Genomic DNA, 27652 nt, shown 5'->3' on the forward strand with positions numbered 1-27652 from the left:
CAAAACCCAGACTCTTAAACACTGTGCTCTAAGCCTGGCCAAGCATTGTTACCACAATCTTCCACTAACATTTTGAATAATACTGAGTGAGGATCTACAAAGTAGATGGCACTATGGGGGGTTACAACACGAAAAAGACAGGGAGGGAAGAGAACTACCAGGTACTGCCTGTTTCCTACTTCCTAGGTAGTGTACAATGTACTTTTTATCTACTTTATTTTGTTTAACCTCAAAGCCAGACCACGAAGAAACATTTTTTAATGTTCTCCAGGCAGTGTTTAACCAGGTATACTTGAATATAAGACAAATTTCTTCGCAAAACAAAATATTTTTATATGCTTAGAGTTTTCTACGCCCCCTTTTTTCAGACAGCAATAGAAGCAGCTCCTTATTAGCACCCTATCAAGAAGATAATATTTTGAGCTCTGCAGAATTGTGCGATTTTTTTTGTCATTACTAAAATAATTTCATATATATTTTTCTTTTTTTATTACTGTAGTTGACATATAATGTGGTATTAGTTTCAGGCGTATAACACAGGAATAGACAAGTCTACACATTCTACGTATTACTCAAGTATACATTACTACGGTAAGGGTAGTAACCATCTGTCACCATACAACGTTATTACAATATTACTGACTATATTCCCTACGCTATACTTATAGTTTTTACTACTCCATTTTATAGATAAACCATCTGAGGCTCACAGAGATGAAATAATTTATGCAAGTTCATCTAGATAGTAAACAGCAGACACCAGAGCCTGAGCTTTTAATACAAAAAGGTCCCAGAGGGAGACTGAGGTATGAGCTAAGATAACCAGACAGGGACAGGGGCTGGACAGGCTTCATTCGGAAAAAAAGGCTGATGGGGGTGGGGGAGGCTACTGTAGAAAATGATGAGCCTGGAGGTGGCACAGGAGCCTGAGGCTGTCCCGGCCCTCAGGATATCCCCCGCCCAGCTCCCTGCGGCGCCAGGCTGACGGCAGAAGGGGCCAAGGGTGAGTGTTCTATCATTGGAGATTTTTTTTTCAACCGATCACACTGAAATAGTCTTTTCTCCCCCACCCACAGTAACTTGCTTTTTGATCACAGCAGCTTGAAGCCCCTGGACAGAGCAGGATCTCGGGAAACAAACCAAGACTTTGATAAATCCCAGCAAGGCGACACAGTGCGATGTGTTACAGCAGTGCTGGGCTGTTCTGACATTCCAGCCGTCTGATGGTGACCACAGACGGTTGCTGCACAAGGAGACCGGGAGGAACGGCTCTTTCAGAAACGCTGTTTCCTCTCCTGAAAGGCTAAAAGGAAAAACCAACCTTTCAAATGTTTGATCTATACAGGGATACTTATTTAAATTAAGTGTGAGGAAACCTTTCAGACACTAGAGCCACAAGCAAGCCTCTGATGGCATGAAACCACCTTTTATAAGACGGGAGTGAGACCGTGGCTTTGGTCCCACCCTCAGGCCTGGCCAGCTTCTCGAAGCTGTCCCCAGTCCCCATCTAATCAGTAATACCCAGCCAGTCTCACCCAATGCCTCCTCTGTGCCAGGCACCGTGCAAGGCTTGGGGACTGAGCGTTGAACAGGCATTTGCCTTCCAGTAGAGAAGACAGACAATGATTATGAACGTGTTACGAGGCACCTAAGGACAGGGTCAGAGTGCGACAACAGCGTACCAGGAGCTGGCTTAGCCGACGAGCAGGGAGTCACACTGAGTCAGTAACAGAGAGGACTATCATGGAGGGCAGCGTACCCAGCAGAGAACAGCAGGTGCACAGGCCTGGGGGTAAATCCGAGCACCAGGGCGGAAGCCAAAGCAGGTGTGAAGCAGAGGAGTGGTTGGGGAGGGCTGGGAAGGGACGGGCCGGGTCTCACATGGCCTGTACTCCCATCTTACCGACGTGGGGCTGATCCTAAGGGGAAACAAGTGGCAGTTTCTGAAGAAGCTCAGTGATGTGGAAGAGGTTTGAAAACTGCAGGGTGGGCAGTAGAGGAGGATGGGGCAGACATGGGTATACAGCTATCGTCTGGACTGAGGAGGCGGCGGCCAGAGGGCAGCCTGAAGCTGGGAGGCAGCACCGGGGAGAGAGGTGGAAGGTGGGGAGATAGGTGCAGGGGCTGACTAGGAGCAGAGAATGTGAGAGAGAGGGAAGTCGCCCATGACAGTACCACGGTTCTGGCCTAACTGGGTCAGGACCACAGCAGGGTTCCAGGGAAAGAATCAAAGGTCTGGTTTGGGGCATGCTGTGGCTAAAGGGTCTACCGGAATTTGGTTGCTGCTTATTCAGCTTCTTGAAGGAAGCACAGCTCTGCCAGCCTGCTGACCAAGTCCCAAGAACCCTGGGCATGGCATTCAAAGCCTCCATACTGGGGCCCCCTCCCGCTGGTCTAGCTTTCTACACGCCCTTCCCCTCTCATTCACTCTAGCCAAGCTAACCTGCTATGGTCCCTACACATGGCCACTTTCTTCCCAATGGCTTTACCTGTGTTCAAGCTGCTCCTTCTCCCTGGAATGCCCTTTCTCCTGATCTTGTGTCCAAATCCTACCAGTTTCTGCAGGCCGCGAGTAAAGAGGACGCCCCTTCAGGATGCTTTGCCCACTGCCCCAGCTACAAGTGTTGGCTCCCCTCCCAGACAGCACTTAGTCTATCCCCTCTAGTGTGGTCCTTATAATTACTTATAGAAATTTCCTACCTTTCCCATTATTAGACCAGGGACTCCTCATTCATCCTGCGGTTCCTAAGGACACCAGGCAGGGAGCCTCATGTGCAGTAAGTGCTAGACAACTGAACAATAAGCATGGAGCCCACTAGCCCAAGCGGGCCCCAGGGATGCTTCAGCCAGCCACAGGAAGGTTGTTTGGAAGAACGCCTCTTCTGATGACATTCAAATCTACAACCCCACTCAGAGACCTCAGACATGTGGCTCCCTTGCACAGCAGCTTTCCTCCAGACACCACGCAGACTCAGCACTGCCACTGGGCCCACCTGGTCCTGCTCTGGCCACCTCCACGTCAGAGGGCAGCGGCCTGGCACCTCCCACAGCCTCACCATCACCTCCAGGGGTCACCTGGGGTCTGAAATGGACTGTGGGGATGCTGCAGCAGGGGCTGGCCAAGAGGAGGGAAGGGCAGCTGAGGAGCAGGGCTATGCCCTGCAAAGTGGGGCAGGGCTAGGGAGGGACAGTGCGAATCTGCTGCACAGGGAAGGGCCCGGGCATAACATTTTGAGAGCTTGCCCTCTCCAAAAAGTTTATCCACAATGCAGAGGGGAGGAAAAGGAAAAAAAAACAAGAGATCACTGCCCATTTTATGAGTAGCTTTTATCCAAGAACCTCATACTTTCCACTGAAGGAAAAGTCGATCTACATCTAAACTTTCAAGACCTACACTCAAGAGCAAGAAACAATCTTCACTCATAAATTAAAAGCTTGCTTTAAACTCCCACTTCTCCAGAGAGTCGGGGCTTCACAGCCCTCTATGCCCCAGCAGTTGGGCCCTGCCTGTCCGCCCGTCTAGTCAGAAGGCAAACAACACAGGCTATTTGTAATGACAGGCAAACACTAACGAATTTTGGAGCACGTCTGGTGCTTGTATTTATGGATCATAAAATCATCTGGCTTCTTCTCCCCCCGTGCTGACATGCCAATGAGGCAATCCCGAGTATTTACAGGCAGGAAGGGGCTGCCAGGACCACTCTGTGAGAGGGAGGCTGAGGTTTGAGGGGGATGGCTTGTTAACCTTCCCTTTACATACAAACCCATTTTTATGCTCTTACATTCACAGCCTAAACCTTGGCATGCAAAATCCCATTAAAAGGTATTTATTTTTTTTTACATCTTGGGGTGGGAAAGAGAGTCAACCTAACTGTCTCAATTGCCTAAGGTACAAACCCAGTCAGAAGTTACCAAAATGGCTTTTTAAATACCAGCTAGATATAAAGAAAGGATTTAAAATGCAGTTAGATTTTTCCAGTTAAACATATAATTTGTCTAATACACCCTACTGAATTCTAAGTGTCTAGAGGAAAGGTACTTCCATAAAACATAGGCTTTCAGTCTAGGACCACCACACACAGGCTCAGCCACCAGGGCAGACCCCCTCATTGCCCAGCCAAGGCAGAGCCCTGTCCCGGCCACACTGCCATGACCACCCGGGAAGAAGGGACCACGGTGGCTCTAGGACTCCTTCCATCCAGAGGAGGTCTGGGGGAGCCTCTATGGAACCCAGGTGGCCCTGACTGGAGGCCGACCCTCATTTCTCAAGGAGGCACACATCAGAGACCACAGGAGGAGTTCTAAAGTGCAGAATGAACTCCTGTGGATCTTTCTCGACCCCAAATAGCTATGTGAAGCTCACTTCCTAATGGCCAAGTGTCCCCACATCTGACATAAGCTGTGTCTAAGCAAAGTCTGTCTAAACATGGACAATTCAGAGCCATTAATTTGTAGGAGCCATCACTCATTCAACCAACTCCTCCCCAGGCCCCGCGCCCCCTTCTCTGTCCAGAAACCTGCACAAAATGAACGTGAAAGGCACTGACAGAAACAGACTGGTCAGAACCAGAAGGCCCCCAAGAAACAAATGACATATTAGGACAAGGGGACACTGAAAGACACTGGTTCCCCATGACTCGCATTTGGGGGGTGTCTGCCCAGCTCCTGACCATTCTGGGAACTGCAACTTGTCCTCAACCCCATCACAGGCATATCACCTCCAGTGACATAAACCTGACCCCCATTGGGCCATTAATAATTCCCTATGTATGGATTCAGAATCTAGAAGGAGGGAAAGAGAAAAATGTCAGTATCTAGGGCTCAGGAGCCCTGGGCAGCCATGTTGTGCCCCCCTCGCTGGTAGGGAAGGGTCAGAGGAAGCCAGCAGAAGCCCCGAGAAAAAGAAAGGAGGAAGGGCAGAGACGATGAAAGACTAGACTCTGACCAGACTTCCAGGCCCAGAGTCCAGCTTCTCTCCACTTCCAGGTTCCATGAGACACCCCTGGAGGCTTACAGCAAATTCCCCTTTTGTCAAGCTGGCCTGAGCTGTTCTGCTACTTGAAACTAAAAACATCCTGACTTACCTGGTCTCCCCCTGTTCTGTTCTCAGCCCATCAGCCTGGATGGTCTCAATGAAGAAAGGGGCAAGGAAGGGATGGGAAGGCCTGATGGAGGCCAAGGCTTGGACAGCCCTTCTCTCAGGGACATCAATCAAACAGGAGTCTGGGGACCTCCTTAGGAGAGTCAGGACTCAGGAACCACAGACCAGGGACATGACTTCTGAGAGATTCTAGAATCTGCTGACACTCCCGATATGCAGTTTTGCTTTCCTGCTTCCCTCCAGAGGGGTTAGCAGTTAAATTTCAACAAAATCAGGGCTGGGGGCTAATCTTTCAGAGAATGGGAAGGGTGGAGGTTAAGTGAGTATCTTGTCTTACGGGCACCCTGGGGGACTCTTGCTCTAGGGTGTGAAGGTTTCAAGAAGGGAAAGCTAGCCTGAACCCTGAGGTTCAGAGACTCAGAGAAGTAAAGTGAACTGCATGAGGCCACCCAGCAGCAAGTGGAAAGGCCAAGGTTACAACCTAGGTAGGCTATATACCAAAGTCCATGCTCCCAACCCAACTCCTTCAGTAGATTTCGCCTGCCAACTCTTCTTTCCCTAGGGCCTTGGGCAAAGAATTTAAGACCATCAAGAAAATAATAATAATGAAGTTGGATCTCTTCCCCTAACCCCCACCAGAGAGACTATTTACAACACAATCATCAATGAAGGGTGGTCCTGTTGGATGAGGGGCGGGGGGGTGCTCTGTCCTGCTGAGTGCCTCGGTGGATTTGAGAATGCACACTGGGCTGTATGTGCTGGGGGATCTGAACTGTTCTGCACAGGGAAGGAAGATGGATGGTCCTGAGAGAGGAATGCAGAGCTGGGAAAGCCAGAAGAGGCTGAGATCAGGTAAGGGGCCCACAATGATGGCACAGCCAGTGGGTGTTTTAGAAATTGTGGTGCCTACAAAGCTTGTTAAAGCCATTGGAGTGGCTCCCAAGGTTCCCTTTCCATGAGTCTCAATGGCTCCCCAGCACTTGTGTGGCAGATTCTTCGGGAGAACTTGCAGGAGTTGCCCCATCACTGTGGTCCAGCATAGAATTGGTGTTTGTGACAGAAGTAAGCCTCTAGGAACTTGCATGGAGAGAAAGCTCTGGCCTTCCTAAATCCACAGAACTGGGATTCAAGATTCAAGACCAGTTTCTATCTATGTCAGAGAGACATCTGTGTGATGATGATGACAACAACAATTGAGGGAAGAAGAAAAAGAGGAAGAGAAGGAACACCAACAGCAACCCTGTACTGAGCATTGATTATGTCCCAGCCAGAGCGCTAAGGAAGGATTTAAATGCATTATCACACAAACCCTCCCAGGAACCCTATGGAGTAGGTACTGTTGTCATCCCTATTTCACAGATGAGATAATGAAGGTTTAGAGATGTTAAGGAACCTGCCCAAATTCACACAGCTGCTTTGTGGCGGAGGCAGGATCTCAAATTCAGCTGTATGAACCATAACTCATGCTGCTAACCAGTATACCACAGAGTGTGCCCCAAGATACGGTGCTTGAGCCCTGACTCCTCCCTTTCCTTTCTGGAGGGTTCCTATCCAAGATGTTCCTCTCCACTTGGCATCTCCCCCATCACTAGGGCCACTTCTCTCAAGGCTGCCCCTTCAGGAGTTTTGCTTTCCCAACTTCCAGGAATACTTTGGCCTCTAATGAGTCTCCAGTGGCATGACAGCCCCTAAGACCCATTCATTAGCCTAGGGGTCCTCCTACAGACAGAGCCGGGTCGGCAGCCCCTAGGAACCTCGAATTCTGTAAGAGGGCATGCAGATTAGGTCCACAGAATAGCCCCAACTCGCACCTTCTGGCATTGGGCCCCTCAAATTCAACACGCACAAAACCACATTCTCCAAGTGCCCCACCACCCCCATCATCTGCTTGACTCCTGGCCACTCGGTTGCTCAGGCCTCTCTGCGCATGACCCAGCCCCGCACAGCATTTCTTTCAGGCCTTTGTCCTCCCTGTCTTGCTCTCTCACCTAAGGCCTTGGTACCTGTTGCTCCCTCTGCCAGAAATATTCCTTCTCCTCCCCTTCACCTGACCAACTCCACATCATTGCTCAGGTCTTGGCTCATAGATCATTTGTCCAGACAAGCGTTCCTGAACCCTCTCCGCCACCCTAAACCAAGTCGGCTGCCCCTTCTCTGTGCTCCTATGGCACATGTAACTCCCCGACAGTGGCCTTTATTATTCCTTACTGACGTACTTATTGAATAGGCTGTCTTCCCTCCCTAGACTACAACCACTGTGCAGGGGTAGCACCTAAGGATCGAATGTGTTCACCTTTGTATGTCTAGCTCCCAAGTAAGGACCTGGCCATAGCAAGCACTGAGTAACTAATTGCTGACTGAATGAGAGGTATCCTCTATCAACTGGCAGGAAGTCAAGTGATTCGAAAAACTGAGTTTTCCAGACAGTGGAGGTTCAACTCTTTAAGCACAGCAACTTTTTATTCAGTGAGTCCATGAAAATTTACTGAATACTGTGTGCCCAGCATTGTGCCCAGCATTTGAGAGACAAAGACATCAGATGTCATCATGCCCCTGAGTTTCAGAGTCTTTGGAACCTAAGGAAAGCTATGGGCTCCCTCCCCAGTAAAATGTGAGTAACACAATCGTGAAATTTTGTACACAATGTATCTTAACATTAAATCCCAATGGAAAAATATTTTCAGAGATTTCTCTCTGATTTCTTCTTTTTTTAAGGTTTTATTTATTAATTTGAGAGAGAGAGAGAGAGGGAGAGCACAGAAGGAGAGTGAGAGGGAGAAGCAGACTCCCCACTGAGCCGAGAGCCAGATGCGGGGCTCGATCCCAGAACCCCCGAGACCATGACCTGAGCTGAAGGCAGACGCTGAACCAACCGAGCCACTTAAGCAACCCTCTCTCTGATTTTTTCAAGCAAAAATAAAGAAGTAATACCAACAACCTGAAAAGAATCAAAAGAAATTCAAACTGTACCAAAAGGGCAAACACGAGCCATAATGTGGCTCGTGCCACAGCCCGGCATAAGAGAGGCAGTTACCAAGGGCTGACATGTGGATCCTTGACCCCACCACCTGGCTCTACCCCTGACCAGCCCTATGACTCTGGGGACATCAATTAATCTCTCTGGCCTCAGTCTTCTCATTTGAAAATGCAGATAATAAAAGTGCCTACCTTATAAAATCATTGTGGATATTCAGTGGTTCAGTTTATGTAAAATTATTAGAACAGCGACTGACACATAGTAAGCTTTCAAAAGATATAGGTAAAATTAATATTACTAAACTTTGCAAAGTTAATAATGTAAAGCATTCCTTGACATCCAACACACATGATGCTCCTCGACACATAACACATTGACATCCAGTCAATTTGACTTTTTGTTTACCAACAGCTGCTAAGAACCCTGACTCCCAAGGGAAGGCAGTGGCCCACCAGACCATCACTCCCAAAGCCCACTGATGAGAGTCAGCGAGTGTCAGACGTTGAGCACTAGCACCATTCTCCACGAGTTTTCCAGCTGAATCAATGCCCCATCATTTTCTCTTCTCTCGAGCCACTGAGGAAAGCAATATAAAGGTCTCCTTCACTGATGGGTTGTCCCCAAGGAAGGACTATGTCCATACTTCCCCTCCATGTTTGGCTGAGCAGCCAAAGCCTTCCAAAGAGAAGGGCACTGCTTCCAGGTGTCTCCAGATTTCTGCTGCTGAGGGCTTAGCATGCCTCTGCCACTCCCAGGCTGCACAAACATTTCTTCCAGCAGCAGAAAGTTTACAGACTTGCCCAGCCCAGTCTCCTCTTCTAGAGGGCAGCATGGCCAAAACCGCCCATTTTTCAGAAACAACTATAGTGGTGAATTGATTTACCTCATTCACAGGGCCAAAAATATCTAGTAAGGAAGCCAAGTCATGAATGAATTCCTCTTTCTCTGTTTTGTGTGTTTTCCTTTACTTTCAAAGAAAAAAAAAAAATAGAACTTCAGTTTGAAGTTCAGTCAAGTACTTCAAGATCTGTCCTTTGGAGAGCGAGTGAACTCCTTGCGTAGTGGGAGCAGCTTTCTGTTCTGCCCCATTGCACAGCAAAACCTCCCGAGAAGGCTAGAACTCAAGGCCCCAGCACCGACAGAACTGCAGGCTTTCAAAGCAGGCTTTCAGGATCACTGCAGTCTTTGACATCAATGCTAGCACAGAAAGTCCCAGCCACAGTGGCAGGTGGGCCTCCTCATTTCATCAAAGCTGCAACACCAGATGTGTGGCCAGACAAAGCAGATGCTTCATCCGTGCAAGATAGCCTTGACATTCCTTTCAGTCAAAATGAGCTTGGCAAAGAAACGGACTGCCATCTTGAAGACTTGGAAGTTTCCCAAAGGAGCTCACAACATAAGAATTCTTTTTGGATGTTGAAAACATACAGGTAACAGAAACCAACAGGAGCTGGATGCACCAAGATTGTCACTAACTGTTTGTGCAACGAATTTCAAAAGAAATGGCACAGCTGCTGATTCTTTCCATGACCTACTTCAAAATACCAGAAGACAGGTCAGCTCTTCTAGAAATGATATCATCTGACACAGGAACTGCTTTAATCTCCTTCCTCTGCTCTGAGTCACAGCTCAGCTCAGTCGGGTCCAAGTTATGCGGCTTCATCAAGTTCTCTCCTGTCGGGAGTGACATCTTTGGCAATTTTGAAGGCTGTCTCAAAACAAGGCTTTCATGTTTGGGTAAGCCCAACTTTTGGAAAATGGCAGGCCTTTCCAAGGTCAAGTGTCCTTCTCCTCAATAAGGTTTCTTCCCCCATCTCCCCCGCCCCACCATGCAGCTTTGGGAGGTGGGTGCTCCTTCCCACTTCCAGGCATCATGTGATCACTGCAAAGCATCCTATCAATACAGCCTGAATTTCTGATTATGAAAGTTAGACCAAAGATTACATAAGCTTCACTGCACTCTTTCATTTGACATTTTCCAACTTAAGCTAGGATCGATGTAAATGCAAACAGATGCACATAGTCATAAAGGTAAGGTATAATTTTATAAATTCCTTTCTCAGGGAAAATGTTATATAACAGAACACAGTGATAGTGAAAACTGTCATCACCGAGATGTATGTGGTGGAATCCTATGCCATCCTATACACTTTCAGAGTAGAATGATACCTTAATATAATTTGAGAAAAATAACTTTTTTCCCACAAAAGATAGTTTTCAAAATGAGTAAGTTTTCAAAAGAAGGAGGCTTTTGCTTTTATTTAAGACAAAAACAGACTGAACTACTGATAGTGACAGAATTTAGAGTGGAGGTTACACTTGGGGGTAATAGTGACTGGAAAGGGCGTGAGGCAGGCTTCCAGGGTATCGGTGCATTCTATATTTTGATCCAGTGGCAGCTATGTGGTCTGTTTATTTTGTTGTATCCTTAAGACTTATGCACTTTACTATATGTACTTTAAAAAATCTCTTTAAAAGACAAGAAGAATGTGTGGGATGAAGCTAAAACAATGCTTAGAAGGAAATTTATGTCACTAGACACCTACATTAGAAATGAAGAAAGGGGCGCCTGGGTGGCTCAGTCATTGAGTGTCTGCCTTTGGCTCAGGTCATGATTCCAGGGTCCTGGGATCAAGCCCCACATTGGGCTCCCTGCTCCGCGGGGAAGCCTGCTTCTCCCTCCCCGACTCTCCCTGCTTGTGTTCCTGCTCTCACTATCTCTCTGTCAAATAAATAAAATCTTTAAAAAAAAAAAATGAAGAAAGGCTGCAAATCATTGACCTTAGCTTTCACTTTAAGAAACTAGAGGAGCAAATCAAACCCAAAGTAAGCAGAAGAAAGTAAATAATAAAAAATATGAACAGAAATCAATGGACTAGAAAACAGAAAAGTAATTGAAAAAAATTAATGGAATCAAAAGCTCTTTGAGATCAATAAAATCGATAAACTTAGCCAGACTGAGCAGGAAAAAGGAAAGGAGACACAAATTATCCATACCAGGAATGAGAGAGGGAAAATCATTACAGATCCTATAGATATTAAAAGGATAAGGGAATATCATGAAAACTTCATGTGAATAAATTTAACTTAGATAAAATGGACAAACTCATCCAAAAAACACAAAGCTTACTAAAAACAGAAGCAGATTACCTGAATAACTCCATACCTATTAGAGAAATTGAATTCATTTTTTTAAGAAGGGGAGAGACAGACAGAGAGATGGGGGCAGAGGTGGAGAAAAGGCAGAGAGAGACTCTTTAGCAGGCTCCATGCCCAGCGCAGAGCCCAATGTGGGGCTCGATCTCACGACCCTGAGATCATGACCTGAGCCAAAATCAAGAGTCGTACTCTTAACCAACTGAGCCACCCAGGCACCCTGAGAAGTTTAATTCATAGTTAAAAAATTTTCCACAACAATCTGCAACTGTACTCCTTGTCCAAAGGAATTGAAAACTTACATCCCCACAAAAACCTAGATATCCCTCACTAGGACAGGTAAATGGATAAACAGTGGCACCTCCAGGTGATGGAACATTATTCAGCAATACGAAGACATGAGCCATCACATCATAAAGAGACATGGAAGACACTAAATGAAAGAAGTCTATGTAACTGTCTGATTCCAACTCTATGACATACTGGAAAACGCAAAGCTATGGAGACACTAAAAAGATCAGTAACTACCAGAGGTTGGGGGAGAGGGAGGGATGGACGGGTGGAGCACAGAGCAACTTCAGAGCAGTGAAACAAGTGTGTATGATAGTATAATGATGGATATATGTCATTGTGCATTTGTCAAAACCTATACAATATACAACTCCAAGAATGAACCCTAATGTAAACTATGGGCTTTGGGTAAAAATGATTCATCTTTTTTTTTTTTTTTTTTACACGTTTACATTCATGAGTTGTAACAAATGTACCACTCTGATGGGGATGTTGATAGTGTGGGAGGCTGTGCGAGTGGGGGCAGGGAATACGTGGCAACTTTTTGTACTTTCTGCTTCAGTTTTCTGTGAACCTAAAACTGCTCTATAAAACAGTCTATTTAGGGGAGCCTGGGTGGCTCAGGCGTTAAGCATCTGCCTTCGGCTCAGGTCATGATCCCAGGGTCCTGGGATGGAGCCCCATGTCGGGCTCCCTGCTCTGCGGGAAGCCTGCTTCCCCCTCTCCCATTCCCCCTGCTTGTGTTGAAGGCTGCTTCTCCCTCTCCCACTCCCCCTGCTTGTGTTCCCTCTCTCGCTGTGTCTCTGTCAAATAAATAAATAAAATCTTTAAAAAATAAATAAATAAATAAATAAAATAGTCTATTTAAAAGGAAAAAATGAAAACCTTTCCACAAAGAAAACTCCAGACCTACATGGCTCTGCTGGTCAAATCTACCAAATATTTAAGAAAAATCATACAAATTCTACATAAACTCTACTGGAAAATTGAAAAGAAAGGAATGCTCCCCAACCTAGTTTAAGAGGTCAGCATGGGGGGCGCCTGGGTGGCTCAGTCGTTAAGCGTCTGCCTTTGGCTCAGGTCATGATCCCAGGGTCCTGGGATCGAGCCCCACATTGGGCTCCCTGCTCAGCAGGGAGTCTGCTTCTCCCTCTCCCACTCCCCCTGCTTGTGTTCCCTCTCTCGCTGTGTCTCTCTCTGTCAAATAAATAAATAAAATCTTTAAAAAAAGAAAAAAAAAGAGGTCAGCATGGGGCACCTGGGTGGCTCAGTGGGCTGAATTTCTGACTCTTGATTTCAGCTCAAATCAAATCTCAGGGTCGTGAGATCGAGCCCCGAGTTAGGCCCCACACTCAGCATGGTATCTGCTTGTCTCTCTCCCTCTCCCTCTCCCCCCACCGCATGGGCTTCTGCCTGTGCACATAGTCTATCTTAGATAGATAGATAGATAGATAGATAGATAGATAGATAGATAGATATAAATAGACAGAGATAGATAAATAGAGATAGATAAATAGATAGATGATAGATAGATAGATAGATAGATAGATCAGCATTACACTGATACCAAAACCAGAAAAAGACATTTTACATGAAAAAAAAATACAAACCAATATTCCTCATGAACACAGATGCAAAAATTCTTAACAGAATTTTAGCATATCGAATTCAACAATATACAAAAAGGATTCTACATCATGACCAAGTGGAGTTTATCATAGGAATGCAAAGTTAGTTTAATATTCAAAAATCAATCATGCAATTCTCCACAGTAACAGACTAAAAAAGAAAAATCACGGTATCTTAATAGATGCAGGAAAAGCATTTGATAAAACCCTACATCTATTCCAGATAAAAATTCTCAGCAAATTAAGATCAGAAGGGAATATCTTCAACCTAATAAATGGCAAATGAAAAATGTACAGCTAACAGCTAACATCATCCTTAACCACAAAAGACAACTTTTCCTTCAAGACCAGAAACAAGCCAAAGATACCTGCTCCCACCACTTCTACCCAACACTGTATTAGAGGCTATGGCCAGCGAATAAGGCAAGTCAGGGAAATAAAAGCATCCAGTTTAGAAACAAAGAAATAAGACTGTTATTCATAGAAAAATCATCTGTGTAGAGAATTCTACAGAACCTATAAAAGAGCTAGTGGAATAAGTGAGTTTAGCAAAGTTATAAGATATAAGGTCAATTAAAACACTTCTATATTTCTATAAACTAGGAATGAACAATTGGAATTTAATTTAAATAAAATAACATTTACAGCACCATAGAAAATGCAACACTTAGGAATCAACCTGACAAAAGATGTGTAAGATCTATACACTGAAAACTACAACATTACTGAAACAAATTAAAGAAGATCCAAATGTGTGGATACACACAGTGTGTTCATGGTTCAGGTGATTCAGTTAATAATGAATGACAAGCTCGCTTTTTCTTCTCCCCAGCCACCAGGCACCAAAAGTAGTGTCCCCAAATTGATCTACAGATTGAATGTGATCATAATCAACAGCAGGCATTTTTTTTAAAAGATTTTATTTACTTATTTGTCAGAGAGAGAGAGAGCACAAGCAGGGGGAATGGCAGGCAGAGGCAGAGGGAAAGCAGGCTCCCTGTTGAGCAGGGAGCCCGATGCGTGACTCGATCCCAGGACCCTGGGATCATAACCTGAGCTGAAGGCAGACACTTAACTGACTGAGCCATCCAGGCATCCCAACAGCAGGCATTTTTGTAAAGCTACAAGCTGATTTTTAAATTCATATGGAAATGCAAAGGACTAAAATAGCCAAGACAATTTTGAAACAGAAGAACACATTTTAAGAACTGATTCTACCTGATTCCAAGAAGACCATGGAGGGTGTGGGAAAGGGGAAAGGGACTGCAAGGGGCATGAGGAAAGTTTCTGGGTGAGGGGTACGTTTACTGCTTTGATTTGATGACGGTTTCACAGATATATACATCCAAACTCATCGAATTGTTGGCTTTATTTATGCATGGTTTGTTATATAACTATTACATCTCAATGAAGCTGAAAAAAATCTCATTCAGTTCTCATGTCCAATTTTTTAGGTATATTATCATCTCCATTTTATACAGAAATGAAACTGAGACTCAGCAACAGTAAGTGACAAGTGTGGTCACACAGATACACACCTAATCCTTCTCACTCCAGAGCCCATGCTCTTAAGCTCTGGGCCATATAGAAAGAAACACTTTTCTATCTGCCTCTCATTCATTCAATAAGTATTGACAAGTATAGATGCTACAATGTGACATTGTGCTGGGGCGCCTGGGTGGCTCAGTCAGTTAAGCATCTGCCTTTGGCTCAGGTCATGATCTCAGGGTCCTGGGATGGAACCTCATGTTGGGCTCCATGCTCAGCGGGGAGTCTGCTTCTCCCTCTCCCTCTGCTCCATCCCTCCCCCCGCCCCACTCATGCTCGCTCTCTCTCAAATAAATAAAATTAAAAAAAAAAAAAAGGTGGCACTGTGTCTGGAGTAAGGGACCACAGCAGTGACACAGAAGGTCCTTCCCTCGGAGAGCCCGACACATTGCTGGCCCAGGGTCCTTCTTAGCCTGACTTCTTAGCACTGTTGTTCCCTTTCTCCTTGCCACATCCCTGACTTCTCTCAAAAGAGAAGAAATACCTCGTGAGTTTCTGCCATGTGCCGGGCTGTCCGCCTGGGACAGGCATCATTTCTACTTTACTGATAAAGGAACGTGCAGGAACCTGGCATGATCACACAGCTAGAGAGTAGCAGAGCCAGGGTACAAATGCAGACCTTCCTGCCCGTGAATCTTAGCGTCCTCCAGTCACATCAAACTGCCTGGAATCATGCAGCTGTTCTTAACACAGAATCCACAGAAACCTTGTTTTCCGTGCAGACAAAATCACAACCAGGCGCCAAATCCCCAAGGATAAAAACAGCTGTTCACCAAAGGTTCTGTTTTATGTTATTAATTCATTTAAAAGGAAATTTGGTTTCTAACCAGCACTATTGTCATATCCACACCCAAGAAGGGAGAAAAAATGAGTCTGGAAGGTGCAAAGTGTTGGTTTCATTGGATCAAATATGCTGCTGGCCTATGTCTGCAGCCAGACCTGATTCCTGTCCCGGCGGCTCTCCCCACCCTTCAGACAAGTGTTTTTCTGGGGCTCAGGGAGGGACTCCAACCCCTCCCGCCATCATGAGTGGAGTTGGGGGGAAGCCTTTTCCACTTGTTATCACTGTGACAAGAAGTCATTACAATGTGGGGGCAGCAAGTAACAAATGCAAACTCAGAGCAGTCACAGATGAGAGAGGCGGCAGCTCAGGCTTCCGGTGCAAACATCAGTGCCGGTGAGTCTTACACGGGGAGCCACCCGCCCGTCTTAGCCCCCACTGGGGGGCACCTGGACCACCCCCTACTACCTAACTCAGTTTTTTGAACCAAGGGAGGCACTGCAGCACCGAAGTGAAGAGGATTCAGTGAGATATTACCATTATTATCACTGCCACATCCTGTATGTATTCAATAAGTAACATCAGGATGGGGCACTGTGCTGGGTCACAGGATATGGAGGGAAGAGCATCGGCATGATCCCTGCGTCCATGGAGTTTATAACCAAGGAGGCAGACAGACTGGAAAGAACTAATTATTCAAACTTTTAAAAGTCATGACATTTCAGCACAATGGTGAGAAGTGCTACGCACGGCAAGTGGGAGACAGTATGGTGAGCGTGAGGGGAACGTGCATGACTCCCAGTCTAGTGCTCCCAGCTGCTGGCTCCACCTCTGCGATGGGGAGTTGGGGAGGCGCCACTGGAGAGGCTGTGCGCGGCACGGAGCAGCAGGCTTGGGCTGGCTGAGGCTGGGAGGTCTGCTGCTGGCCCCTCATGCCGCCTGCCGCCTGGCTGGCAGGGTAAAGGAAGTGTGCATCCGAGGAGCAGTGGGGAGCCTCAGAGGGCTCTAGGCAGGACAGGGTCAGACGGTGGCTTTGGAAAGATGTCTCTAGATACAGCAAAGGAGGTTGGGAAGCAGGATGAAGTGTGAGGAGATGTGATCGGAAGAGAGGTGGCAGAGGCTCAGGCTAGGCTGGGGTAGTGGTCTGAGAAAACTGCCCAGCGTGTGACCTGAGAGGGGTTTTAATGATGTCACCGAAACCGATCTCTTTACAAATAACTGCCTGCTGGCAACGAGCTTCCCTTCTCCTAGGGCCAAACGCTGTGATTCCAAGGAGCAGCAAAGACACACAGGGTTTGTCTGACATCCAACACTGACCTCGGCTTTCTGGAATGCCCGTTTCTTCAGAGCAGGCAACCCGGCATCCAGACAAAAGGCCAGAGGGTCAGGTTCCTGAACCCACAGGCAGTGTTTTCCTGCACTGCAACGTGTCATGTGGCCCAGAGGAAATGGTGTACTTCAGCAGGGAGTCTTCCATTCTTGCAGGCCAGCCCTTCGGCAAACCAACAGATGCTGGTTGAGTCACGTGCAGAGGCCTCAAGCCCTGAGGCAGGAAGGGTGAAGCCAAACCTCTCTAGAGTTAAGTGCCCCGCAGGGACACAAACGCCCTCTGGAGAAAGCCTCTTTGCCCCAAAACGTTCATGAATGCCCTCCTTCATTCTAAGCCACCTGCCTTTCTCTCTAAGCCCCAGCTGCCCCCCGGGGCCACAGTGAGGACAGCAGAGGACTGCAAGCCCACCCAGACCAGCCCTTGCCTGCCTTCCGCCAACACTGAGCTCCTGGCCTGAGCCCTGAAGCCAGGTGGCCAGTGCTGGTGATACTCTAGTCCCTTACGTCAGGCGTCTCCCAGTCTAGGCGCACAGCTGTCTTCTGGGGGAGCCCAGGCTACCTCCCGGCACCTCCACCCCCTCTGTTTTGCAGTTGGCACCCCTGCCTTTGGCTCTGGCCCACGGTCTCCTCCTCTCACCCCCCTGCTGTCATTTTGACAGACGTCACTGAACTGGCTGGTGTGCCTTCTCACCCCTGGGTCACACCGTACCCCCGCCTCCTCCGGGAGAGACCTGCATCGTCCTCCCACCGCAGCTCCCGTCAAGCACAGTGTCCAGAGCCACCCCGACTCACAGACCCTGCACTCTGCCATCATTCTCCCTCGATGACCTCCTGGCCTCCAGCTCGTTCTCTGACTCCAACCCAAATCTGCGCTTTGCCCCCTGCTCGACCTACGGTCCCTCAGTCCTTCTTGAGTCTTCCAGGCCGTCAGCCCTCTCCAGTCCTTCCGGCCTCCCTCCCCCAGGGTAAACAGGACTGACGCCCCTGCTCTGCTTCCAGGCTCCCTGAGCCTCCCTCTGCCTCGGGAGCTACTTCCCCTGCCTCCTCCTCTGCCCACTGCCCTTCCTTCTGCTCCCTGAATGCACAGTCCACTCCCCTCTGTCCTGTTTCTTCTCGTCTCAGGCCTCACAGCAGCCTCATAACCAACCTAACGCCAGGCCCCCTCCTCTCCTGGGCTGCCCCCCTGGCCTCACACACACTGTTGCAAAGCTCCAAATCAGTCTCCTGAGTCCGGTTGGTTCTGCCTCCAACAGCGAGAATGAACGTGCTAAAATACAATCTATCCATGTTATTATTCCCTTTTTGAAATCCTTCAGTGGATCCCCGAGTCCAACAACATAGAGCTCCGCCTCCTGCCCATCCCTCCCCCCCACTCTCCTTGACGTCTCTGCATCCCCTAAATACTTGCTGTCTACTGTATGTTCACATAGCGGTTCCTCCCTCTCACTGGATTGTGCCCACCCCCGTGACCCCTTCATCTGTGCCTCTCCAGCACGTAGCCCAGCAGACTGATGATGAACGACTGAGTGCGCGAGTGAAGGTCAGTCACTACTGGGGACTCTGGCAGTGGGGACGGCAGCAAAAACTGGGAAAAACACAGGCCCCCAGAGAAGCTTTCCATGTCACTGAACTTGGTAGCACTAAGGCTCGTTTCCTTCATACTCAGGCTCACAAGACACCCATCCACGTGCCTCTGTGACCCTGCATGCCCCCAGCTGTCAGTGGGCAAAAGAATGACACAATGACTTCTCGTAAGCCCTTGTTATGCTGACATCCCTGGCAATGGCAACGCATCCCTGTGCATCGAGGAGCACAGAACTGAGAGAGCCGCAAGCTCGCCTTTTCTTCTCCCCAGCCACCAGGCACCAAAAGTAGTGTTAAATCTCACTGAATATATTATCTGCCTTTTCAATGAGTTATTCACTCTGCCTGAAATGCCCTTCCTAACTCCTATCCCCTTCCCCGAACCACCCATAAAATACAACCACTTTCAGCCTTCAAGGCTCAGTGCCAATGTGCCAACTCCAAGGCAGTGTGACTCTCCCCGGCAGTGTCCGCAGGGTCCTGGGGCACCACGATGTGAGTCTTCATCTAGACCTCAGCTTCACGAAGGCCATCCGGGGACCAGGATGTGAACTCAGACCTCAAGGATTCCAGGAAGAAGGCTCTTACCCACTCCGCTATTCAAAGCACTGCGTCATCAGGGCCAGCAGCCCCCACAAGGGCACGGCTGAATGTTCTGCTGAGCACAGCCCCGTGTCCGTAATGCACACAGCCTCTTCGAACTGCGCACGAGAGAGAGCAAACAGCCACGAGCCATCAGGAACTGAGAGCCTGCAGGCACTTTGCTAAGTTCCCACACACCCACTGTAAGGTTAAAACTGTGATTTCCCCCATTTTACACAAGTAAACGGAAGCATAAAGAGAATGAATAACTTGTCCAAAGTCTGAGCTCCTCAGAGTGAGGCCAGGACTCAACCCCGGCTTTGTCAGATGAGTCCCTGCTCTCGAACACCATGCGGGTGAGTGGACCTGGCAGCCCAGTGTGGACAGAGCCCTGGGCTGAGGAACGCGCAGACTGTGCTCATTTTCAGCACCTTCTAAGAATAGCAGATCCCCCCTTGACGCTGCTCCCCATCGACACTGAAACCAATGACAAAACCAGTTCTGACAGTTCCACTGGCCTCTGAGAAACTGCTGGGCCTTCAGTTCCATGGGCTGGGAGTTTGGACATAATGACGGAGTTGGGCATAATGACAGACAGATGTGGGAGGGAATACTGGTGGGGACAAAATGCCACCCCACAACACAAGGCTGCCACCACCGGGACCCCTCAGAAAGACCTCCTTCACCCTGAGCCCTGGCAGCCAGGAATCCACCATGGCGGTGACGGGTTCTGGGCCACAGTGTAGAAGTTAAACCCAGCTGAGAGCCATTAGGCTGTGAGGTTGCATCTGCATTAACTTGCCAATGTTTGATAAAATTGGTCACTTAGTCAACGGGGAACAGGGCAGTTATGGTTCTTTATTTGCTAACTTCCATTTTCCTTGTTCTCTACCAATCCTTAACTCACCGTCTGCCAAGCTTCCTTTAAGCCCTAGGACGATGGTTTTGCGGTCACCCTTGCAGAAACAAGCAAAAGCCACAGTTCTACCCTCAGTTATCAACAGCATTTGGAAATTTGAATCTTCAAAGGCTGAGCTCACCAGGCAAAACCCTTGTTTGGGGGAAAGCGGTTCCACCACAAAACAGGCACCCTGGTAGTAATGTTCCCTTAATTGGTACACCCCCCGCCTTGGCAATGGGCCTAAACACAGCCAGATCACATTCTGCTCCCGCACTTCTCCCATTCATTCCTTCTCCACTCATTCAACAAATATGGAGTATCCACGGTGTTCCAGGCACTGGAAGATCCAACAGGCTCTCTCGGGAGGCAGACTCCATCCAGAATCGAGTGAGCATAACCCTCCTCTTCTGCCCGGATGCTTCCAAAAGCCTTCTGGGGAAGTCAAGAAGGGGGTGCCCACGTAGGTATGGAAGTGGTACGAGGGAGGGAAGATGAGAAGAAAAGGTACTAAAGACAAACAAAACTGCGAAAAATGTTAAACTGCAATCCAAAGTCTGCTGGTTAATATTAACACCGATATTATTATTTTTAAACTACTGTGTATGTATGTGTATATACATACATATATATATATATGATGAGATAATACAAAAATGTAATTATTTAATGTTGTTAGAAACCCAAACTGTCAGTGTAAAAGAAATCATATGAAAATCAAGGGAACTAAGCTCACAACACTGTAATGTTAGATTTGAGTTGGAAAGATCAACATTCTATCAGTCACATGTCAACAAGATAATGTGACATAACAAACAACCCTCAAATCTCAAAGGCTTACAACAGCAATATTTATTTCACACTCAGGGGTCGGTAGAATGGCTGCAGTTCAGCCAATCTCCACTGGGCTCACTGGGGCGGAGCCAGGTTAGGCTAGAATTCAGGCTCTGGGTTCGGTTCAGGTCATCTATTACATCTTCATTTGGGGGCTCAGGCTAAACAAGCAAGAGCTACCCATATATCATGGAGAGTGGAAGTTCCAAGAGGGCTGGTCAGGCCTCTCACTCACCACGTGCATGCTGTCACTTATGCCCAAGGCACAGGGCCAAGCCCAAAGTCAATAGGATGAGAAACAGACACCACCCACAGGGAAATCATGACAAAGATGAGGAGGGAAGGAAGAATGTGGAGAAAGAACACCACCTACCCTAATTATGAACTCATGACTTTTCCTTTTATTTATTTTTTTATTACTTTTTTAAAGAGAGAGAGAGCACACAAACAGGCAGGGTAGAGGGAGAGGGAGAAAGAATCCCAAGCAGGCTCCATGCTCAGCACACAGCCTGACACGGGGTTCGATCCCACGACCCCGAGATCATGACCCGAGCAGAAACCGAGTCAGACACAACCGACTGAGCCACCCAGGTGCCCCATGACTTTTCCTTTGAAAAAATAAGTATTTCTTCACCTTGTCCACCAAAAGGGCCTAAAAGCAACTGCAACCTCCTCTCATGAGCATCCTCTCACCCAGATTGTGGTTTCTGAATATTCATCCCCAGTAAAAGAAACCAGCATCCCGAAGACACACCCAATTCCAGGTCTTCGGCAGGAATTGTACAACATAACACTGATATAGCTCGTTGTGCCAAAGAGCAAGGAAGCCAACCAAACCAAGGGGATCGTGTTAAAAGGATACAGGTGGTGACCGGAAAGGGCTCCCACTGGTTAAAGATGGGACAATTTACATATCAAAAAGAATAGTGACTACAACTCACTGAAACAGAGATTCCTAGCCCCTCTCTAACTCTATGGGATCAACATCTCCCAAGGATGGAGCCCAGGCATCTGTATTTCTTTACAGATTCTGATGCATAGGCTACACTAAAAAGCACCAGTCCACAGGCTTCCTGATCTTCTGCAAGTGCAGGTCACTTGCTCTCAGATGCTGGCCTCTGCTTCCTGGGAAGTCTTGTCAAACTTGTAACTGTCCTTATTCATGTCCCTCCAACTCTGGGGTGGTCCAGCCACAATGTGGCAGGCATCATCAAGAAGAAAAACTCTAGTTTTCAGTCTGCTAACAAGAATAACAACAGCAAAAAAGCTGGGGCAGCTCCCAGGATCCTCCTTTTAACCACAGTTTTGACAATGACAATGAGGAACAAACTCTTCCATTTTTAGCTAACAGAGATCCAAGACATTCAAGTTTGGGGTTTCTCCATATACCTCAAAGGAATTAGTTTTCAATTCTCACTCTGTGTCAGAATCACCCGGTAACCTTCTACAAAATGGGGTTGACTGGGCTTCAGGCCCTGACCCAGAGATCCAGATCCAATAGTCAAGGGTAGAGTCTGGGCACCCCATGTTTCAGAGGCTGCCAGGTGATTCTGATGTGCAGCCACAATTGACAACCACAGCTCCAAGTGAAAATCTTGAAAGCAAAACATCTCCACCTTAATGTCTTATCACAATTTGAATCAATATATGTCTTGGATGAGGCACCTTCCAAACCTCAGTGCCCTGGGGAAAAGCCTTGGTCTGCCCCTAGCTGTGCCTCCAAAGAACTCCCCACCATTTTCCCTCCTACAATGAGCCTGAGCAGCCACGCCAGCTTCCCTGGGCACATGCAGGTTCAGGATTCAGGGCTCACGGCCTCTCCCAGATGCTCAGGACAAAGAATAAAGAAAGATCCAAATGTCTAAATAGCTCCAGATCAAAGCTAAGCAGAGTACATGATCACAAAGAGCTTCAAGCTGAGAACTAAGGCAACCATCACACAAATACTCCCCTAAAAGTCTCCAAGAGGTAGAGAGTTGTTTTATTTTTTTTTAATTAGAAAGAACGGATAATTTCATGTTAGAAGATAACAGTAAAAAAATTGGAAGTCAGCCAATTCAAAAAAGCAAACACAGCTCTGCTCCCCAAACCTCATGAACACGGCACGCGTGCATGCACACACACACAGTACTATAAATCACTGCCATGTCTTCATATAAATGCTGAGCGCAGCTAGAAGTACTAGTTTCCCCCTAATTTGCAGTAGGTTAGATGCCAGCTCTCAGAAGGCCTGGATCCTTTGTCTGGTTTTGTATTAAAATATGCTGCTTTTCTCAAAGCCTTAACAGCTACCATACTATAAGAGGAAGGGGCTGCATGTCAAGAGAGTTCTGGAATTCACACCATGGTTGCAGCAGACACTTTCTGACATATCTCCCCATGTACACCCTCTTCTCTAAAATGTGCACCCCATTCACCAGACTGGGTCCCCTCAGCTGTGCTCGCTCATCTTGGCCACATACTCCTGGCCTAGGTCATGAAGCAGCATGAGTCACGTGGCTCAGCCAGGCTGGACTGAGAGCTGCTAGTCTCAGTCTGGAAGGTGGCCTAAAGGAGGATCATGTAAATGTGAGCCCTTCGGAGAGGCCAGGTTGGACCATGCGAACAGACAGGAAAGAAGGGAGGAGAGCGGAAGAGGAAAAAGCAGAGACAAGAGGCAGAGACCACTTGCATCTTGGTTGGCTCTCCAGCCACCTGAACTCCACGCTCATAGATTCCATGAAGTGCCCCTTTATCCCCATAATAAACTCTTCTGCCTAACCAGCTACTTCAAAATGGATTTCTCTTACTAGCCAACAAAAAAAGAACCCTGACTAAAACAACTCTAAAGCCTTGTTATCAACTACTAAACATTTCCAGGATATTTTTAAAGACCAAAACCAACTTTTTTCTCTCTATTGAATATGCTGTTTCTAAAAATGTACATATGCTCTTAATGTAAACATGTATATGTTTTGCTGTGGAAACTGGTTTCAAAATCAGAAACAAGGCAACCACCAGAATTTGGGATCAACAAAAAGAAAGCTCTCCAGGAAAATCTTCCCTCACATCCCGTTCTTGACAGGGACGATTCTCAACAGGAGGAGCCTGGGAAAAAAGAATCAGTGTGGGAAGGCCTGGCTCAGGTATGGAGGCCAAGGGCACCAACTGCCCCCAGCCCTGCCAGGGTGGGCCAGACACAGTGACAGTCTCTGCGAACCCCAAACACCGGGGACAAAGAATGAGCACCATCAAGAATGAGAAGCTCCTGGATGCACTCTTTAATAGGGGCTTAAATCATTAATGTGTTTATAGAGACTTCAAGAGAGAAACCAAAAGTCGCTCAGACATGGCTGACTAAATCATCTCCTCCCAGCCACAGTGTTTAGAACAATTTAAAGGACAAAGTACAGACCTCCGGCTGGATGGCTTTAAACACAGGTATGTCCATTAACGTGATCTGGCTCTGCAAAAAAAGAGAATCAGTGTTAGAATATACTGGAAGTCAAAGGTAACTTTGAATCCATACAGAGTAATAACACATTCTCCCTTGAAATAAAAATCAAGAAAGAATGGAATAAGAAAATTCCTAAAATGCCTCTCCCATCCCTTCCCCCTTCGTAAATCTTGACCCTACACCCTTCTTTCTTTAATGTGAGACAAACTCCCAATTTAAGAATTGATGATAGTCATTTGGAGGGTGGGACTGAGATTAAGGGGAACATTTTTAGTTTGGATATTTTTGTACTATTAGTGTTTTTGTTTCAAACATGAATTACTTTTGTAATTTAAAAAAGTTGTAGATACAATATTAAAAATTAGAATGCTAAACAGAGACACTATCTATTACTCCAAATTTAAATTTTAAAAAAATTGTGGCTTATAGAAATTGTATATTTCTTCTGAAGTCTAAGTCTCCTCTAAATTATACGGTAGAGTGCTACTTGAGATGCATCCATGGACCCGTGCTGGACCACAAACTATTTACTCCACCAGCCCACAAGGAGATAACTAACAGAATTTGAGAGCAAGCATTTCGGAACTTTTATAACAAATTGCCACAACGTCTTTATTGTATTTTTTTTTAAGAATCAGTCCTCAACAGATGGGAAATGAAAAACAACTGGCCCTTTACCACAGCTAGCTTGCGAAGCACTAATGTTGTAAACAAAACACACATCTAGTTAAAGGCTGTTCCCATTGTTAGCTGCTCATCGGGTGAGAGTAAAAGAAAGCACCATTGCTGACAATCTTTGCAGGCCAAGGCATGCACTGAGCCGACTTTGCATGATCTGCCCATCTCTATATGTCACCTGGGATGCCAGCTGTCAGTTAATAGACACCTCTGTGATAGGCCAGGGAAAGGAGAGCCAAGGGCATTTGGATGCCTCCTAACTCGAGAAGACACCCTGCCCATGGCACACATGTCAAAGGGGAGGATGTGATGCAGTGGAATGAACGGGGGCTCTGGAATCAGCAGGGCTTCGGTGTGCGCCTGGATACCACCGCTTAACAGTAATATGCTCTTTGACACTGGTTTAACCTCTCCCAGTCTCAGGTGCCACATCTAGGAAATGGTGACAATAATCCTTATCTTATAGGATCCTTGGGAAAATCCAAGAGAAGAAGTGCAGAATGCCAGGCATCTGCCAGGTGCTTTCTCTAGACATGCGTATGTATGTATACATACATATATTCACGCATATATAGAGAGAGACAGAGACAGAGACAGAAAGACCGAGAGTATCTGTCAGGTGCCAGGCATTCTGCACCTCCTATCTTGAATTTTCACAAAGATTATATATATATACTGTGGAATTTGAACAACATGGGGGTTAGGGATACCAACCCTCCCTGGTCTAAAATCTGTGTATCGGGGCGCCTGAGTGGCTCAGTCAGTTAAGTATCCAACTCTTGATATCGGCTCAGGTCACGATCTCAGGGCTGTGAGATCAAGCCCCATGTCAGGCTCCATGCTTAGCAGGGAGTCTGCTTCTCTCTCTACTTCTCTCTCCCTCTGCCCCTTCCCCCACTCGTGCACTCTCTCTCTCTAAATAAATAAGTCTTTAAAAAAAAAAAACAAATCTGAATATAACCTTTGATTCCCCAAAAACTTAACTACTAACAGCCTACTGTTGACCAGAAGCCTTACTGATAACATCAATAGTTGATTAATACATTTTGTTTGTTAGATAAATTATAAACTGTACTCTTACAAAAAGGTAATCTAGAGAAAAGCAAATGTTATTAAGAAAATCATAAGGAAGGGAGAACACATTTACAGTACTGTATTTATATAAAAAAAAAAAAAACACCTGCATATAAGTGGACCCACACAGTTCAAACCTGTGTGCTCAAGGGTCAACTGTGTACACATGTGTGTTTATATATTTACACTTATATGTCACATATGTGTGAAGTCACACAGATGAGCTCATGTATTGGCATGTGAACTTATGATTCCTGGCCAATACATGAGCTAAGAAATAAGGGAACTGTTAATTTGTTTGAATATTCAAGCATCAAAATTCCTCTTAAAGGAAGCTGTTACTTAAGTCAACAAATAGTCATGAAAAAGCCTCATGTCAAGAATACATTGGAGGGGCGTCTGGGTGGCTCAGTCGTTAAGTGTCTGCCTTCGGCTCAGGTCATGATCCCAGGGTCCTGGGATCGAGCCCTGTATCGGGCTCCCTGCTCGGCGGGAAGCCTATTCTCCCTCTCCCACTCCCTCTGCTTGTGTTCCCTCTCTCGCTGTGTCTTTTTCTGTCAAAAAAAAATAAAATCTTTAAAAAAAAAGAATACATTGGAAAAATGGCAACACACACAGTATGTCAAGTGTAACCACAGTCCAAGGCTAAGGTGCAGAATTGTGGTTGCCTCTTGGCATAATTTAAAGGTGGTCCAAGACCACTGGATTCCTGAGAAGCACAGGACGCAGGCCAAAGCATACCATCCTCAGGGCTGAGCAGGAGAGGGAAATAAGCAGGTGGCTTCTGTGGAGAGCCTCTTTGTCCCCTCCAACGGGCCAGTGCTGCCACTACGGAAGCTCAGCAGAGAGACAGACAGCAAAGGCACCAAGAATAAAGAAACACTTGGGAACTGAGCCCTTCCACCTCTGGGTCTACCCACCAGTGGCAAGGGGGCAGTGGACATCAGCACAAGGTGGATCTGGTCCTCGTAATCTGGGTATTGAGGGATGACTGAGGCCAGGAGGCCCGGAGGTCTATGTGTCTGGCCCAGAGCTATGTCCCAGGCAGTGCAAACACACTGGCATTTCTCCTGCCAGACCCATGGTGATTGCTAGCCAAGTCCCCTCACATTTGGATTAATTCTGCCATCCTGGGGAACAGAAAGGCCTTGTGAAAACAGGAGATTCACGCTGAAAGCTCTGAGGACCTTGGAAATCTCTCCCGCGGCTCAAGTTAACTCCCTATCCGGGAGAACTAGCAGGATGTTTGCAATGTCATTTAGGACGAGAACCAAAAGTCTGCTAATGTGAAAATGAGAAAACTTCCTCTCCATCCTGCCGTCACTTCTAGGGTTTGCTACTGAATTTCCAAATGATTTATTAAAATAGTGGCTTTACATTTCACATTTTTTTGGATGGTCCAAGTTTCAAGTATCCTAATCCCTGCTCAGACCCTAAGTCAGAAAATGTATTCAGGTGTTTTATTCAAAATAAATAACAGAGGTCTCCAAACTTAAAATAGACTGGCTGGTCCCAAACACACAATCTGAGGGTTTTCAGAAGATTCTCTCCCATTTCTAACCTCTCAATTCTCACCAAAAAAGATGCAGAGTCCAGAACAAGAATATGTCAATACATAGGTAAAATCATCAGATTATAAATTTCATGTCATTTTACTACAAAGCCAAACACACATGGAAAGGTTGCTGATGAGCAGTCCTTCCCAGGAAATGTGGGCACTCCAAAGCAGGCAGTTTTACCAGAAAGGGAGGGTGT

At 46.7% G+C, this 27652-nt stretch overlaps 1 protein-coding gene across 5 annotated transcripts in view; it reads right to left on the minus strand.

Moving 5' to 3' along the window:
* Positions 1 to 27652, minus strand: part of RALGPS1 (Ral GEF with PH domain and SH3 binding motif 1) — a 267587-nt gene that overhangs the window by 199317 nt on the left and 40618 nt on the right. For all 5 annotated transcript variants that reach the window (XM_073905731.1, XM_073905734.1, XM_073905733.1 and 2 more), the window contains exon 4: positions 24104 to 24154. In XM_073905731.1, the coding sequence (XP_073761832.1) occupies positions 24104 to 24154 (51 nt within the window). The remainder of the gene's footprint in view (positions 1 to 24103; positions 24155 to 27652) is intronic.

The sequence above is a fragment of the Callorhinus ursinus genome, unplaced genomic scaffold (assembly GCF_003265705.2).
Source record: "Callorhinus ursinus isolate GAN/ISIS: 27379988/994484 unplaced genomic scaffold, GSC_fseal_2.0 scaffold24, whole genome shotgun sequence".
NCBI classification, from domain to species: Eukaryota; Metazoa; Chordata; class Mammalia; order Carnivora; family Otariidae; genus Callorhinus; species Callorhinus ursinus.